General features: G+C 43.2%; 3 protein-coding genes across 4 annotated transcripts in view; 1 reads left to right on the top strand and 2 right to left on the bottom strand.

Annotated features, from left to right (window-relative positions):
- AP3B1 (adaptor related protein complex 3 subunit beta 1) overlaps positions 1-12,977 on the top strand; it is a 580,418-nt gene that overhangs the window by 225,446 nt on the left and 341,995 nt on the right. The gene's annotated exons all lie outside the window — the stretch shown is intronic.
- The window catches only part of SCAMP1 (secretory carrier membrane protein 1), a 72,049-nt gene that overhangs the window by 53,204 nt on the left and 5,868 nt on the right, over positions 1-12,977 (bottom strand). The window contains exon 2 of one of the 2 annotated variants that reach the window (XM_042848653.2): positions 6,570-6,615. The exons of the other annotated variant lie outside the window; for it this stretch is intronic. Within the exon in view, the coding sequence (XP_042704587.2) occupies positions 6,570-6,584 (15 nt within the window). The 5' untranslated portion in view covers positions 6,585-6,615. The remainder of the gene's footprint in view (positions 1-6,569; positions 6,616-12,977) is intronic. 2 annotated transcript variants of the gene reach the window in all.
- LOC135972355 (myb/SANT-like DNA-binding domain-containing protein 2) lies at positions 91-6,563 on the bottom strand. The gene is made up of 2 exons (XM_065550067.1): positions 1,752-6,563; positions 91-684 (listed from the first exon to the last, which is right to left on the bottom strand). Exons 1-2 carry the CDS (start codon positions 2,290-2,292, stop codon positions 278-280), a joined length of 948 nt encoding a protein of 315 aa, XP_065406139.1. The 5' UTR covers positions 2,293-6,563; the 3' UTR covers positions 91-277.

A 12,977-nucleotide genomic window follows, 5' to 3' on the forward strand; every position in this document is an offset into this window, starting at 1 on the left:
AACCCGCCCCCTTTATTAACGGATTTTCTGTAAGGAACCCACCCTCCCCCTTCCCCCAGCTTTCTTTCAAACCAAATAAAGTCACTATCATTTAAAAATCATTTATTCTTTATTAATAGATTAGAAAAAGAGGGAGGGAACCCGGGTGGTATTTGGGAGGAGGATTGCTGGGAAGGAAAAAGCCACAAAGAAAAGGTTAAAAAAATGACAGCCTTTTGCTTGGGCTGTCTACTGGGGTGGAATGGGAAGGTGTACGGAGCCTCCCCCCCCCGCGTTCTTACACGTCTGGGTGAGGAGGATACGGAACATGGGGAGGGTGGAACAGGGGCTGAAGCGGCAGTCTGTTTTCCAGCAGCCGTTCCTGAAGCTCCACCAGCCGCCGAAGCATGTCTGTTTGCTCACGCAGCAGCCCCAGCGTTGCATCCTGCCTCCTCTGGTCTTCCTGCCGCCACCTCTCATCTCGAGCGTCCCTCCTGTCCTCATGTTGGTCCCTCCTGTCCTCACGTTCACTGGCTTCTTTCCTATACTTTGAAACTGTTTCCTTCCACTCATTCAGATGAGCTCTGTCACTGCGACTGGATTCCATAATTTCAGAAAACATCTCATCTCGCGTTCTCTTCTTACGACGCCTTATCTGTGATAACCTTCGGGATGGAGGAGGGAGGCTTGAGGAATTTGCAGCTGCTGTAGGGAGGGGAAAAAAGAGAGAATTGTTTAAAAAGATACATTTTGCAGAACAATGCTTATACTCTTTCACGGTGACCAACACTATTCACATTACATAGCACATGTGATTTCTGTGCAAGGTCGCATTTTGCCTCTTAATGCTGAGTGCCTGTGGCTTTGCTGCTAGAGATCACAGGTCTGGGCAACAGAATTCGGCTTGCATTCGGCCATGGTAAGCCATTGTCTTACAGCTTCTGCGCCCTCCTTTCCCACATACCAAGCATAGCCTGTAGAGTGCTGCGGTTTTTCTGTTAACATTCAGCAGCACCAGAAAACAAACTAACCACCCCCCCCTCGCCATGAATTCTCTGGGATGATCGCTATACCCCTCCCCCCCACCGCGTGGCTGGTATCAGGGAAGATCCCTGCAGGCACCAAACTAACCACCCCCCCCCTGCCGCCGCCCCCCTCCCGCCATGAATTCTCTGGGATGATCACGGTACCCCTCCCCCCACCGCGTGGCTGGTAACAGGGAAGATCCCTGCTAGCCAAACGCGAAAAACTCAGGCCCAATTTCCCATCTGCGCTTGGCTAACTGCAGGGAAGGATTTATTTTCCGCCACAGGCAAACAGCCCAGTAGGAACGGCCACCTCTGTCCCCTTAATTAAGTTCCCGTATTTCAACCAGGTTACCAGGAGTGATATCACTCTCCTGAGGATTACACAACAAGATAAAGAACGGATGTTGCTTGAATGCCAGCAAACACCGGGACCATACGCTGCCAGGCTTTGTCAGGCAATGATACCAGATTACTTGCTGCAAGCATGGCGTGGTCAAGTGTCCTACCATGGAGGAGGGAATAAGGATGCACTGCCAAGAAACCTTCTGGCAAGGCTTTCGGAGTACCTCCAGGAGAGCTTCATGGAGATGTCCCTGGAGGATTTCCGCTCCATCCCCAGACACGTTAACAGACTTTTCCAGTAGCTGAACTGACCGCGAATGCATCCCAAGTCCTCAGGGCAAAGTAATCATTAAAAACCGTTTGCTTTTAAAACAAGTTTTATATTTTAAAAGGTAAACTCACCTGAGGTCCCTTCCATGGGGTCAGAGTCTTGGGTACTGGCTTGGGAGGCTTGGGAGGGTACTTCAGTCAGGGTGAGAAAAAGATCCTGGCTGTTGGGGAGAACGGAGTGCTGTGTGCTCTCTGCAAGCTCCTCCTCATCCTCCTCCTCTCCCCCATCGGCAGAATCCTCAGGTGTCGCTGATGAGACTATCCCCGACCCAGAATCCACGATCACAGGTGGGGTAGTGGTGGCAGCCCCCCCTAGAATTGCATGCAGCTCGGCGTAGAAGCGGCATGTCCGCGGCTCTGACCCGGAGCGACCGTTTGCCTCCTTTGTTTTTTGATAGGCTTGTCTGAGCTCCTTGACTTTCACGCGGCACTGCTCAGAGTCCCTATTGTGGCCTCTCTCCATCATGCCCTTGGAGATTTTTTCAAAAGTTTTTGCATTTCGTCTTTTAGAACGAAGTTCTGCAAGCACTGAATCCTCTCCCCATACAGCGATCAGATCCAGTACCTCCCTCACCGTCCATGCTGGTGCTCTTTTTCGATTATCAGCCTGCATGGTTACCTGTGCTGATGAGCTATCTGTGGTCACCTGTGCTCTCCACGCCGGGCAAACAGGAAATGAAATTCAAATGTTCGCGGGGCTTTTCCTGTTTACCTGGCCAGTGCATCCGAGTTTAGATTGCTGTCCAGAGCGGTCACAATGATGCACTGTGGGATAGCTCCCGGAGGCCAATACCATCGAATTGCGGCCACACTATCCCTAATTCGAAATGTTAAAATCGATTTTGGCGCTACTCCGCTCGTCGGGGTGGAGTACAGAAATCGATTTAAAGGGCCCTTTACATCGAAATAAATAGCGTCGTTGTGTGGACGGTTGCAGGGTTAATTCGAATTAAAGCTGATAAATCCGAATTAAAGTCGTAGTGTAGACCAGGCCTTACAGTCCAAGTGTTCCATTCATTTCAGTAGAAAGTTAATTAGACTTACAGAATACCACAAAAAGATACTGATGTATTTCTTCTCTAGATAAATATCCATTTGTATATAGGTAATAAAACCTACACATACCATATCCAGGATAAGACAACAGCATTGGTGCATTATGTAAGGGCTAACGGAATGGACACACACAGTGTAAATTTAGCCTGAAATTTACAATTTTGAAACTATATACTTTATAAATTTTAACTAACAGAGGTGTTTCTACACTTTTTTTAGTTCATTGCTCAATCTGAGAGAAATGAATAAAGTAAACATGAAAAGTGAATTTGTATTTCTAACATGTTCATGTATTAGTAACAGGTAAAAAATTCTTTACTGATATGATTTAAGTCAATGTCTCTAAAAAAAGACTCAGGACAGGACAATGATCACTAGTGCACAGAAAGTACCTGAAGCTTCCTTTGCAAAAATATAGTCTCTGATAGTTCCACAGTAAAGCTGGTTTTCATTTTTGTAAAAACCAAGAAAATCCCTAAATACATCTGCTATTCCTACATCTAAACCACATCATTCCATCCTGATGATCTTATAACACTCGACTGACGTGAGCTAAAAGCTGCTCTATCAGATAGCTGATTTATAATAGGAAAGCCCTTTAGAGAAAAGCTGTCGAAAACCTGTGGTGAGAGGGAAAACTGCATCCTATCCACAGAGCCATCTGAACTCCTCAACAAGACATTCAAAAGGAGGTCAGATGGGGGAGGAATGGGAAGAGACCTTTCATTTTGCCTCTAGGCTTTTCTCAGCCTAGCTTTCTCCCTGAAGCCTGCTAAGAAAGGAAGCAGAGAGAAGGAGACCTTTTCCCCAAAAGGCAAATGCGGTCCTAGGACATGGCTGGGACTTACATGGATAAATTCTCAGCCTAACTACCCATCAGAAATTTGAAATAAAAGGTTGAAGTTTTCCTCAGCAAAGCTCTGCAGCAGGGAGGTCTGGTTCCACCACTGGCTGTGGAGGCTGCTTCAGGGGCAGGGCATTCCCCTGCTGTCAGTGACCATCAGGTTCAGTTCTGCCCCCAAGCTGCAAGCAGGCTGAAGTAACCCTTGTAATGGATCTGTGGACCGCAGCATGATGAAAAATTGCTTATATTCCACCTGAGATCTCTTCTTTCTCAAATGCAGTTTTGTTTTGTTTTTTTTAAACAAAAGAAAAAAAATCTAGTTTTTACAAGAATCTAGTTTTTTGAATCTCTCTGTAAAGAGGGTCCTGTTAAGAGGAACCTCTACCATGTTATCGCCATAATATATTTTAATTATGGAACCAGACTTGAATGTAGTGTTCCAAGTGAAACTTCACCAGTCCCTAAATAAATGGCTAGAGTAACCTCTTACAGTCTCTCCACTTCTCAGGATTGCAGTGATTGCTGCTCAAGTTAAAACATTGTGCTTTAGCACAACAGCAGGAAAAAAAAAAGTTACATTTCTCAAATTTCAACTGGAGATCATACAAAAACAGGCTTCATGCTAGCTCTCTGAATGCAGAGAAACACCACAATGAGGAATTAAAAATGCAGTAAATGAAGTAAATATTGATTTATGCACTAGACTTTGAAAAGAGGATACAGAATAATTTTTAACAAAATATGAAACTTTTATAATTCAACAGCATTACAAAATATTGAATATTTCTTAGAAGCCTTTCAGATTGGGAAAATGGTTGTATAATAGAACCTTATCTAAAATGGAGAAATGTACACCAATCAATTAAAAGAAACTTGCAATACATAGGTGCATGTACAGATTGCTGGGAAGAGTAGGAAGAGAAACAACTGATACAATTGATCCCTGAAGTTTCAGGGCAGTGGTTCTCAAACTTTTGTACTGGTGACCCCTTCCACATAGCAAGCCTCTGAGTACGATCCCCCCTCCCCTTATAAATTAAAAACACTTTTTTATATATTTAACACTATTATAAATGCTGGAGGCAAAGCGGGGTTTGGGGTGGAGGCTGACAGCTCGCGAGCCCCCATGTAATAACCTCGTGACCCCCTCAGAAGTCCCAACCCCGTTTGAGAACCCCCGTTTTAGGGGTAAGCCCCAAATCTCAATTATGTGCTGGTGTAAGTGTCAATTTATGTGCAGTGTCAATTTTAGGTCACTAAAAGTTCCCGCTGTACCCTCCTCATGCACCCTATTATCCATCCCCCAGATGTCCACAGCTACATTTTCTCACACATATACATAGGCCACGCATGCACAACCTACATTATTCCCGAATCCTGCCTACTTGGGCAGTCCTCATCCAGTGACCCAATTTTGGATCACCAGCTAAAAAATGTCCTCCGTCACATACCCACTCTGTCCAACAGTATTCACATACACTCTAGTAATTTTCTGATCACTGGTTCTGCAACTTCTCAATCTGCAAACCACTCATGTTTCAACAACTGCGAGTAGTTTGCCAGAGTAACATCACCATCAGCCGGGGCTGCAAGCAGAAGGAACAGAACTGACAGTAAGCACTCAGTCCCTTAGCTACCAACTTCTCCCCTTCCCTGGTCTCTCCCAATCTAATAGGGCCTAGAGAAAGCAGGAGGCAGCCGAGACCTGAAGGGCTATTAGGAGTTAAGTTACTAGGCTATTCATCTCCTGCTACAGACTCAGAGAGCTTTCTGTGTCTTGCCAGCTGATGTAGTGAAGAGCAAAATTTCCAATAATAGTTTGCCAGCCAAAGAGCTGGAGGAATTACTGGAGTTACGTGAGGGGAAAGCGGGAATAAAGGAAACTTTTAAATACAGTAGGCAGACGGCGAGAGTGTAATTTTCACTGTATTATCCACAGTGGGATTTCTGACAGCCTGCAGAGCCACGGGGCGAGGAAAAAAACAATAGAAGGTATGGCAAAAAGGGAACTTCCAACTAGTGAACTAAATATGTTCACCAGCTGAGGGAGCTGTCAAACAAGAATCACCCTGCCTAAATAGGTGTAAGAAAGCACTAGTGTGGGCACAAGGGCAAGCCTGTGGCTCTCTCTACACTGTGGAGCCTATGCTGGCATCACCCCCTAGTGTAGACGCTGCCAACACCAACAGAAGAAAGAGTTTTTCTACTGGTGGAGGAACACCACTTCCCTGAACATTAGCTACATCGAAAGATGCACTCAGCTAGGTCTGTCAAGGATGTGGTTTTTTGCCCATCCTTGATGGATGTAGATATACAGGTATAACTTTTAAGCGAAGATCAAGCCTTACACTGACTGAGGTTAGCCAGCTGTGGATGCATTCCATTGTTTGTATTTCAGTCAACGGTTTTGCACTATTTGAAGCACAAACAATTGAGTTCTGTAGTGTAGACATGACCAAAAAGTCTTCCAAGCAGGAAGATTAAGATATTGAAGTGTACTATTTTCTTCCCTGATGTTATAGTTCTATACTAAAGATTTTGATGTGTTGGACCATAGGCACCAACTCTGTGGGTGCTCCAGGGCTTGAGGACCCACAGGAAAAAATTAGGGGGTGCATCACACCCACGAGCAACCAAGCTTCCCTCCCTCCCAGCACCTCCTGTCCGCCGGCAGCCCCTCCCCCCCCCCAATCAACTCTCCCCCTTCCTCCCAGTGCCTCCCTCCCACCACAGATCAGCTATTCTGTGGCATGCAGGAGGTGCTGGGAGGAGGAGGAGGAGGAGAGGGCACAGGGCATGCTTGGGGAGGGGGTGGAACTGGGTGGGAAAGAGGTGTGGAATAGGCGGGGTGGGGCGGATTAGAGGTGGGAAGAGGCGAGGTGGAGGTTTGGGGGAAGGGGTGGGGTCAGGGCAAAGCAAGGGTTCAGCACCCCCGGGGCAAGACAGAGCCTGCGTGTTGGACCTCAGACAGAGTTGTGAACAACACTTACATTTAGTGAATCCATTTCTGGGAAGAATTATATGCTTTCTGGTGTACTGTGAGAGACAAGAACAAAAGCCAGGTATCTTCAATCACTGCAGACATGTAATTATCTCAAGAAAGTAACAATTGTTTCACTGCCATTATAAAATGACATGTCTGACTTCCTACTCTTATCCATGTCTATACTGTAATACATGATTAATGTATGGTGTAACAGAAAGAGACGGTGGTCATTTTACAGTTTGTAGAGATGTAGAATGCTAGATAAGTCCAGTGGATGACTTAGTAGCCAGCCACCTACTGAAGCATATAGTTCAGAGATAGTCAATAGGTGGATCACAGGCCAAATGCTTTTGAATGGACCCCAAATCTTTAACTTATGATCATCATTATTGGGGGTTTTTTTATCATCATCTACTCCGGAGTCCGGACTTCGACTATACCTTGACCAAGAAATTTGGACCGTGACAAAAAAATAACTTACTATCCCGATATAGTTATTACACAATTATCCTAACTTATTTGCTTGAAGAGCACATATTAATCTTGGCTTTTTCCAAATGATCAATGCACTATTACAAAGATGAACTCAGTCTGGTTCCCACAGTTCAAGGAGGCTATGGAGATAGCCACTCAGCTCAAATAGATTTGTGAAAAGTAGAAAAAAATTAAGGCTGCTCAGGCTCATTTTAGAAGAGTGGTTTGTATTTACATGTAGTACATGCACAACAGTAAATATTCAAAGGAAGAAACCGTGAGAATAAGTTATTTCCATCCCTCCCAACAGTTTATTTTAGCAGCAAATACAGAAAAGAAAATGCACACACACAAAAATCATGTTTCTAACTCAGGGTTTCATTAATGATCAAAGATTTGCACTAACATGAGTTAATCAAATTGCCAAAATTATGCTAAACATTTCCAAAAAGAAAGATTTTAAGACGCTTAACCATTCACACACATGCCCTTTGATGTACTACAGAATTTTATTAATTCCGAAGTACACCTTATGCTGATCTGCGGGTGTTCAATATGAAAACTTAAAAGCACAGATAGTGCTCTAATTGGCACAAAGATTGAATGGCAATGCAGCTCTCTTGGCACTGCCCGTATTGCTTGCGGTTCCCTTTCACTCCTGCACCAGATCTGGGGAAGCCATGCCTTTCTGGACAGGAGGATTCTGTCTTTTGGGGACACAACACAGGATAACATCCTCCAACATAAGGACAGTCTGCAGAACTACACATGCATTTACTAGTTCTCACTGATGCAGCCTCTTTAACTTGCACCCTATCACTCACAACCCATCTGAAATTTAGTTCCCCTATCTCACACTGGCAGAAAATCCCCCCTTCTCCTCTTCTCCTGCCACCCACCTCTCAGACGTGGGGGCTCCTACACAGAGGAAAAAGATTGTATAAACATCTTATCTCCAATCTCACCCAAGACTGGGAAGAGCCTATGGAAAATAAAATCTCAAAGTGAGGAGGGAAAAGCAACATCAGTGTTAGCATACAGGCTACAATTTCAACAGTTTGGGTTCCCCAACCCACATACACACTTTTTCCCTATAGCACCACCATCAAGAAAAGGAGAGAAAAAGGGCGAGAGAAATGACTAGCCCATCACAGAAAACAGCTAGGGATGGAGAGTCAAACAATCCTCTTGGATCATATGGACCTTGAAACTTTCTATCTTTGCACAGCTTTATGAATTCTGAAATGAATTTTTACTGTTCACAACATTCAAACTGGTATTCATTGGTACTGAAGTACTAGAAGTGTTTACAGTCACAGTTCTGAGTCCTGCACCATTAACTTAAGTGTGCAGCATAGTGTCACAACAGTGATGCAGGCATAATATAAACACTATATTCACACTGAGTGCCTTAAAAACAATACACTTAACTATGATTAAATTCTTGTATCAAGACACCCACAGAAGAAAAAACATGCTAATAAATGGCTTACACAAAAACCACATACACACTTTACAATGGCACCTGGACTCAAAGTATGAGCTCCATGCACCCCTTCCTCAGTGCCCCTGAGTAGATGCATCATTTGGTAAATGTCTCCATTTGGCTTTTCAAAATCTTCACCCAGTGTGCCCAGCACTTGCTCCCACCCATTTGCAAAGCTCTCTCCCTTCTCACAAAAGTTGTGCAAAACACAGCAAACAGCTATCATAACAGAAAGATGTTTCTCATCAGCCTCAGGATCTTCCATCTATTTTCCATCTTCCAAATGTGCAGTCTACAGTCATTTTTGCAACGATTCAGTGTATAGATACATAGTTCCTTTCTTCTAGCAAAGTGTTCAGTAAAAGGCGTCACCCAGAATGAGTGATGGAATGACAGAACCATTGATACAAAAGTTCCACTCGTCACTGCAGAAAGTCCAGACTTTCTGGTGGCATGGCCCTTCCTGAATACCCCACACATATACTGTGGAACTTTCCATGGTTATCAGCCAGGCCTTGCACTACCATGGGGAAGTACCCTTTTCCATTTATGAACTTCAAGGCCAGATGCAGGAGGCAAAGAATAACATGGGTCCCATCACTGACCCTAATACAAGTTGGGAAACCCAACTGTGAAAACCTGTTAATTTCCTGCACATTTCCCAATCTTTTGACCCAGGGGGACAGAAGTCTCTCCAGTGGTTCTCAAACCTTTTTTTTTTTCCACAGACCATTTGAAAATTGCTTTAGGTCTCGGCGGACCACTTAACGATCTTTCCAAATGTTGTTTGTACCATTAGCTAACTATTGTAAAGAGCTTTGGATTAAAAAGCTATATATAAAGAAAACCCTTAACAAAACTTTTTTTGTTCTACAAATAAAAGCACACAACTCATTTTAATATCAGTAGTCTTTCCTTTCTAATGAGATGGATGTGTCTGGTTTTGTGAGCAAAGTTCAGGGAAGTCGGGTGTAATGTTTGTCAGCTTTAGCCTTAGGTCAGGTTCAGCATTTCTCCTGCTTCTGTACTTGGACTGGAGGGAAGTAAGTGATGAAAATCCTGTCTCACACAGGTACGTAGTAGCAAATGGCATCAGAAAACGCACTGCTTTGTCTGCAAGTTCTGGGTAGTCTTTTGGATTCAAAGAACTGAACTTAATTACGGAATGTCTTAAATTCTGACTGTAATGTTTCATTGCAAGAAAGCTCCAACAAGCACTCTTGTGCCTTTTCGGACAAACCAGAAGGCAGTTCACTGATTTCAATTCCAAAAAAGGATTACATATCCAGTTCTTTGGTTCAGCTTCTACTGAAAAATAATCTTCAAACTGTTGCTTCAAGGCAACAAGTTGTTCTTCAATTTCATTTTTTTTTTTTTTTTTTTTTTGGTCAAGCACCAGTTCATTTTCAGACAGAAAACCTTCCAATGTTAGAAATGCGTTGAAATCATCCTTTTTTACGTGACTAGCAAATAAGTCAAGTATCTTGATCACTGCATTGATTTAGTCTCGCACATCTAATATAATCACTGAAACTCCCTGCAACCCAGAGTTCAACTCATTTAGGCATGTAAATACATCGGAGAGGTAAGCCAATCACGAGAGCCAGGATGAATCTTCAAAACAATTTTGAATTGAAATGGATGGTCTGTTAGAAATAGCTGTACTTCTGAATGTAGCTCAAACAAACAAGTACTTTGCCTCTTGACAACCACCGTTCTTCTGTATGAAGAAGTTGTACATAAGCACTACCCATTTCATTGCACAGTACACTAAAAATTTGAAATTTATAGATCTAGCTTTTATTAAATTAACAGTTTCCAAAACACCCTTCATTTCCCCTGGCATTTTCTTGGCAACTAGTGCCTCTCAATGAATGCTATAGTGTACCCATGTGGCATTAGGTGCCACTTCGCAGATATGAACCATTATCCCACTGTGTCTTCCCGTCATTGCTCATGCACTGTCAGTACATACTCCAACCCAACGTTTCCAATCAATACTGCGTTCCTTCACAAACTCATCTAGTAACTGGAAAAGTTGTTCGGCGGTTGTTCTTCTTGGTATTGAATGACAAAACAAAACATCTTCCAGTACTTTCCATTCCCACTAATACCTGATGTATGCAAGATCTGCAATGTCAGTGATATCAGTCGTCTCATCCAATTGCAATGCAAAATACCTACTGTTGTTCACACGTTTCACAAGAATGTCTTTAACATCAGTGGTTTGAGCATTGGCTTGCTAAATCCAGGGATGTAAGTTCAATTCTTGAGGGGGCCATTTAGGGAACTGGGGTAAAAATCTGTCTGGGGATTGGTCCTGCTTTGAGCAGGGGTTTGGACTAGATGACCTCCTTCGGTCCCATCCAACCCTGATATTCTGTGATGCTATGATCTTGAATTCTGCGTGACAGAGTGTCATTTGAAAGAGGCACACAATCTAACTGCTTTGCCGTCTTCTCTCCACACATTACTAATGCAAGTTCTTTAGCTGCGGGCAGAATAAGTTCTTCCCCAATAGTGTGAGGCTTCCCCGCTTTGGGGATTCGAAGGCTTGCATGATATGAAACTTCCAGAGCCTTTACATTTACTGTTGCATGAGCAAACATTGTTACTTTCCCTTGTTTCAACTCATTCAGTTAGCGCTGAAAAAATTCATCTTTGAAAGCATGATTTGTAGTCAAATAGCGCAGGAGGTTTGCAGGCTACAGGCTTTCATTAGCCAGCGCTCCGTAGCATAACACACATTGTGGCCTTGGTTCATCTTGTTCACTGGTCCCTATAAAGTCTAAATTAATATAGCTTGAGTGGTATTGTCTTACCGTTTATTGGTGTTTCAGTGTATTTTCATTATTGGTACTCATACTGGTTCCTGGTAAACCCGGGTCTGCACTCAAAATTTCCTTTGCAGATGTATGTTCACTTGCTGTACTCTCATGTACGATTTTGAACTTTTCACTGATCTCACCGTCACTGGTTTGATTATTTGTTGTTTTCTTTTGAAAATAACCCGTTTTCAACCACAAATCCATTTCTGGGGGTTGACTACTATCCTACTTACTGGACTGACAACTGTTACATTTTTTGAAAAAGCACTAGGGTCTGGTACAGTCAGTATATCTTTCCACGGGACAATGATGACCAATAAATACACTATTGGTAGGTTAGCTGAATTGCATCCAATGAAAACCACGCATACACATCTGAAAAAAGTGACCAAAACTATGCATGTAGTGTAGTAGGGTACCAATTTAAAGAAACATGTTTCACTTCTGGATTAAATGTGAATAAAAATAAAACACCAAAGGCCCAATTAAATAACCTACTCTTACCATAGACCACTAAATCTTCAGGGAAAGCTGCTCTCAAAAAAATGAAACATCTGCCAAAATACTAAGATGCTACAGACTTTTGCAGTTCACAAAACTATCCGTCTTGCATGCATATTATTTGCACACATAGCTCAGCTTTAAGATACTATACAAATCTCTGAGTCAACTAGAAATAGTCATGCTCTCATTGCAATATTAATACAATATTTTCTGATACTGGAAAGGAGAGTAAAAAGCATTCACTCAGGCTTATGCAACTTCACTGAGATGTCCACTCTAAATTTGATTAATATTTCACACACAACAGTAAAAATAAGTAATAAAACCACAAAACCACAAACAAACGACAACACTGAAAATACAAAGAGAAGTAAAACATCAAGTGGTTGGTTATGGGTATTTTAAATTAGTGTTTAGGATCCAGGCTGTGCAAATGCAACAGAGCCCTGCAGAAAGAGGCAAAGTTCTCCTGGTTTCACATTGTGTGGGTCACCAACTCAAAAACTCACAGTGGACTCATTGAGTTTTTATAAGCCTTGGAGCACATTAACACATGGCTTGGAGTTTGTAGACAGATCCCTGCTTCAAAGAGCTTGCAAATAAGGTCTTTATCCTACAAAACACCTAGCAGCACCCACACCAAACCCAGTGCTGCTTGCTACTTAAGAGTCAACGGGAGTACTTTGAAGAGCCAGAACTATAACAGATAAAGAACTGGCCTTAATGGTTTCCATGCCTCTCCCCAAACGTAATGGAAATCACTTCTCCGGACAAGTGATTTCCATTAAGTTTTAACAGTACAGTAACTCCTCACTTAAAGTCCTCCCAGTTAAGTTGTTTAGTTGCTGATCAATTAGGGAACATGCACATTTAAAGTTGTGCAATGCTCCCTTCTAATGTCGTTTGGCAGCCACCTGCTTTGTCCACTGCTTGCAGGAAGAGAAGCAGGTTGCAGCTAGCTGGTAGGGGCTTGTAACCAGGGTGGACAGGCAGCCCCCGATTAGCTCCCCCTCCCCTAAGTTCCCTGTGCTGCAGCTGCACAGCAAGCTATCAAGGCAGTTCAGCTGTCATCGTTCCCCCCCCCAACTCCCACTGCCATGTGCTGCTCCTGCCCTCTGCC

This window comes from Chrysemys picta, chromosome 6 (assembly GCF_011386835.1).
Source record: "Chrysemys picta bellii isolate R12L10 chromosome 6, ASM1138683v2, whole genome shotgun sequence".
NCBI classification, from domain to species: domain Eukaryota; kingdom Metazoa; phylum Chordata; order Testudines; family Emydidae; genus Chrysemys; species Chrysemys picta.

What these genes read in the sequence shown, in the direction of transcription:
- LOC135972355 (XM_065550067.1), bottom strand. Translation starts at nt 2,292, where the DNA reads ATGCAGGCTGATAATCGAAAAAGAGCACCAGCATGGACGGTGAGGGAG. An exon ending in CCCCATGGAAGGGACCTCAG is followed by an intron (nt 685 to 1,751) that starts GTGAGTTTACCT and finishes CCCTCCCTACAG; the next exon opens with CAGCTGCAAATTCCTCAAGC.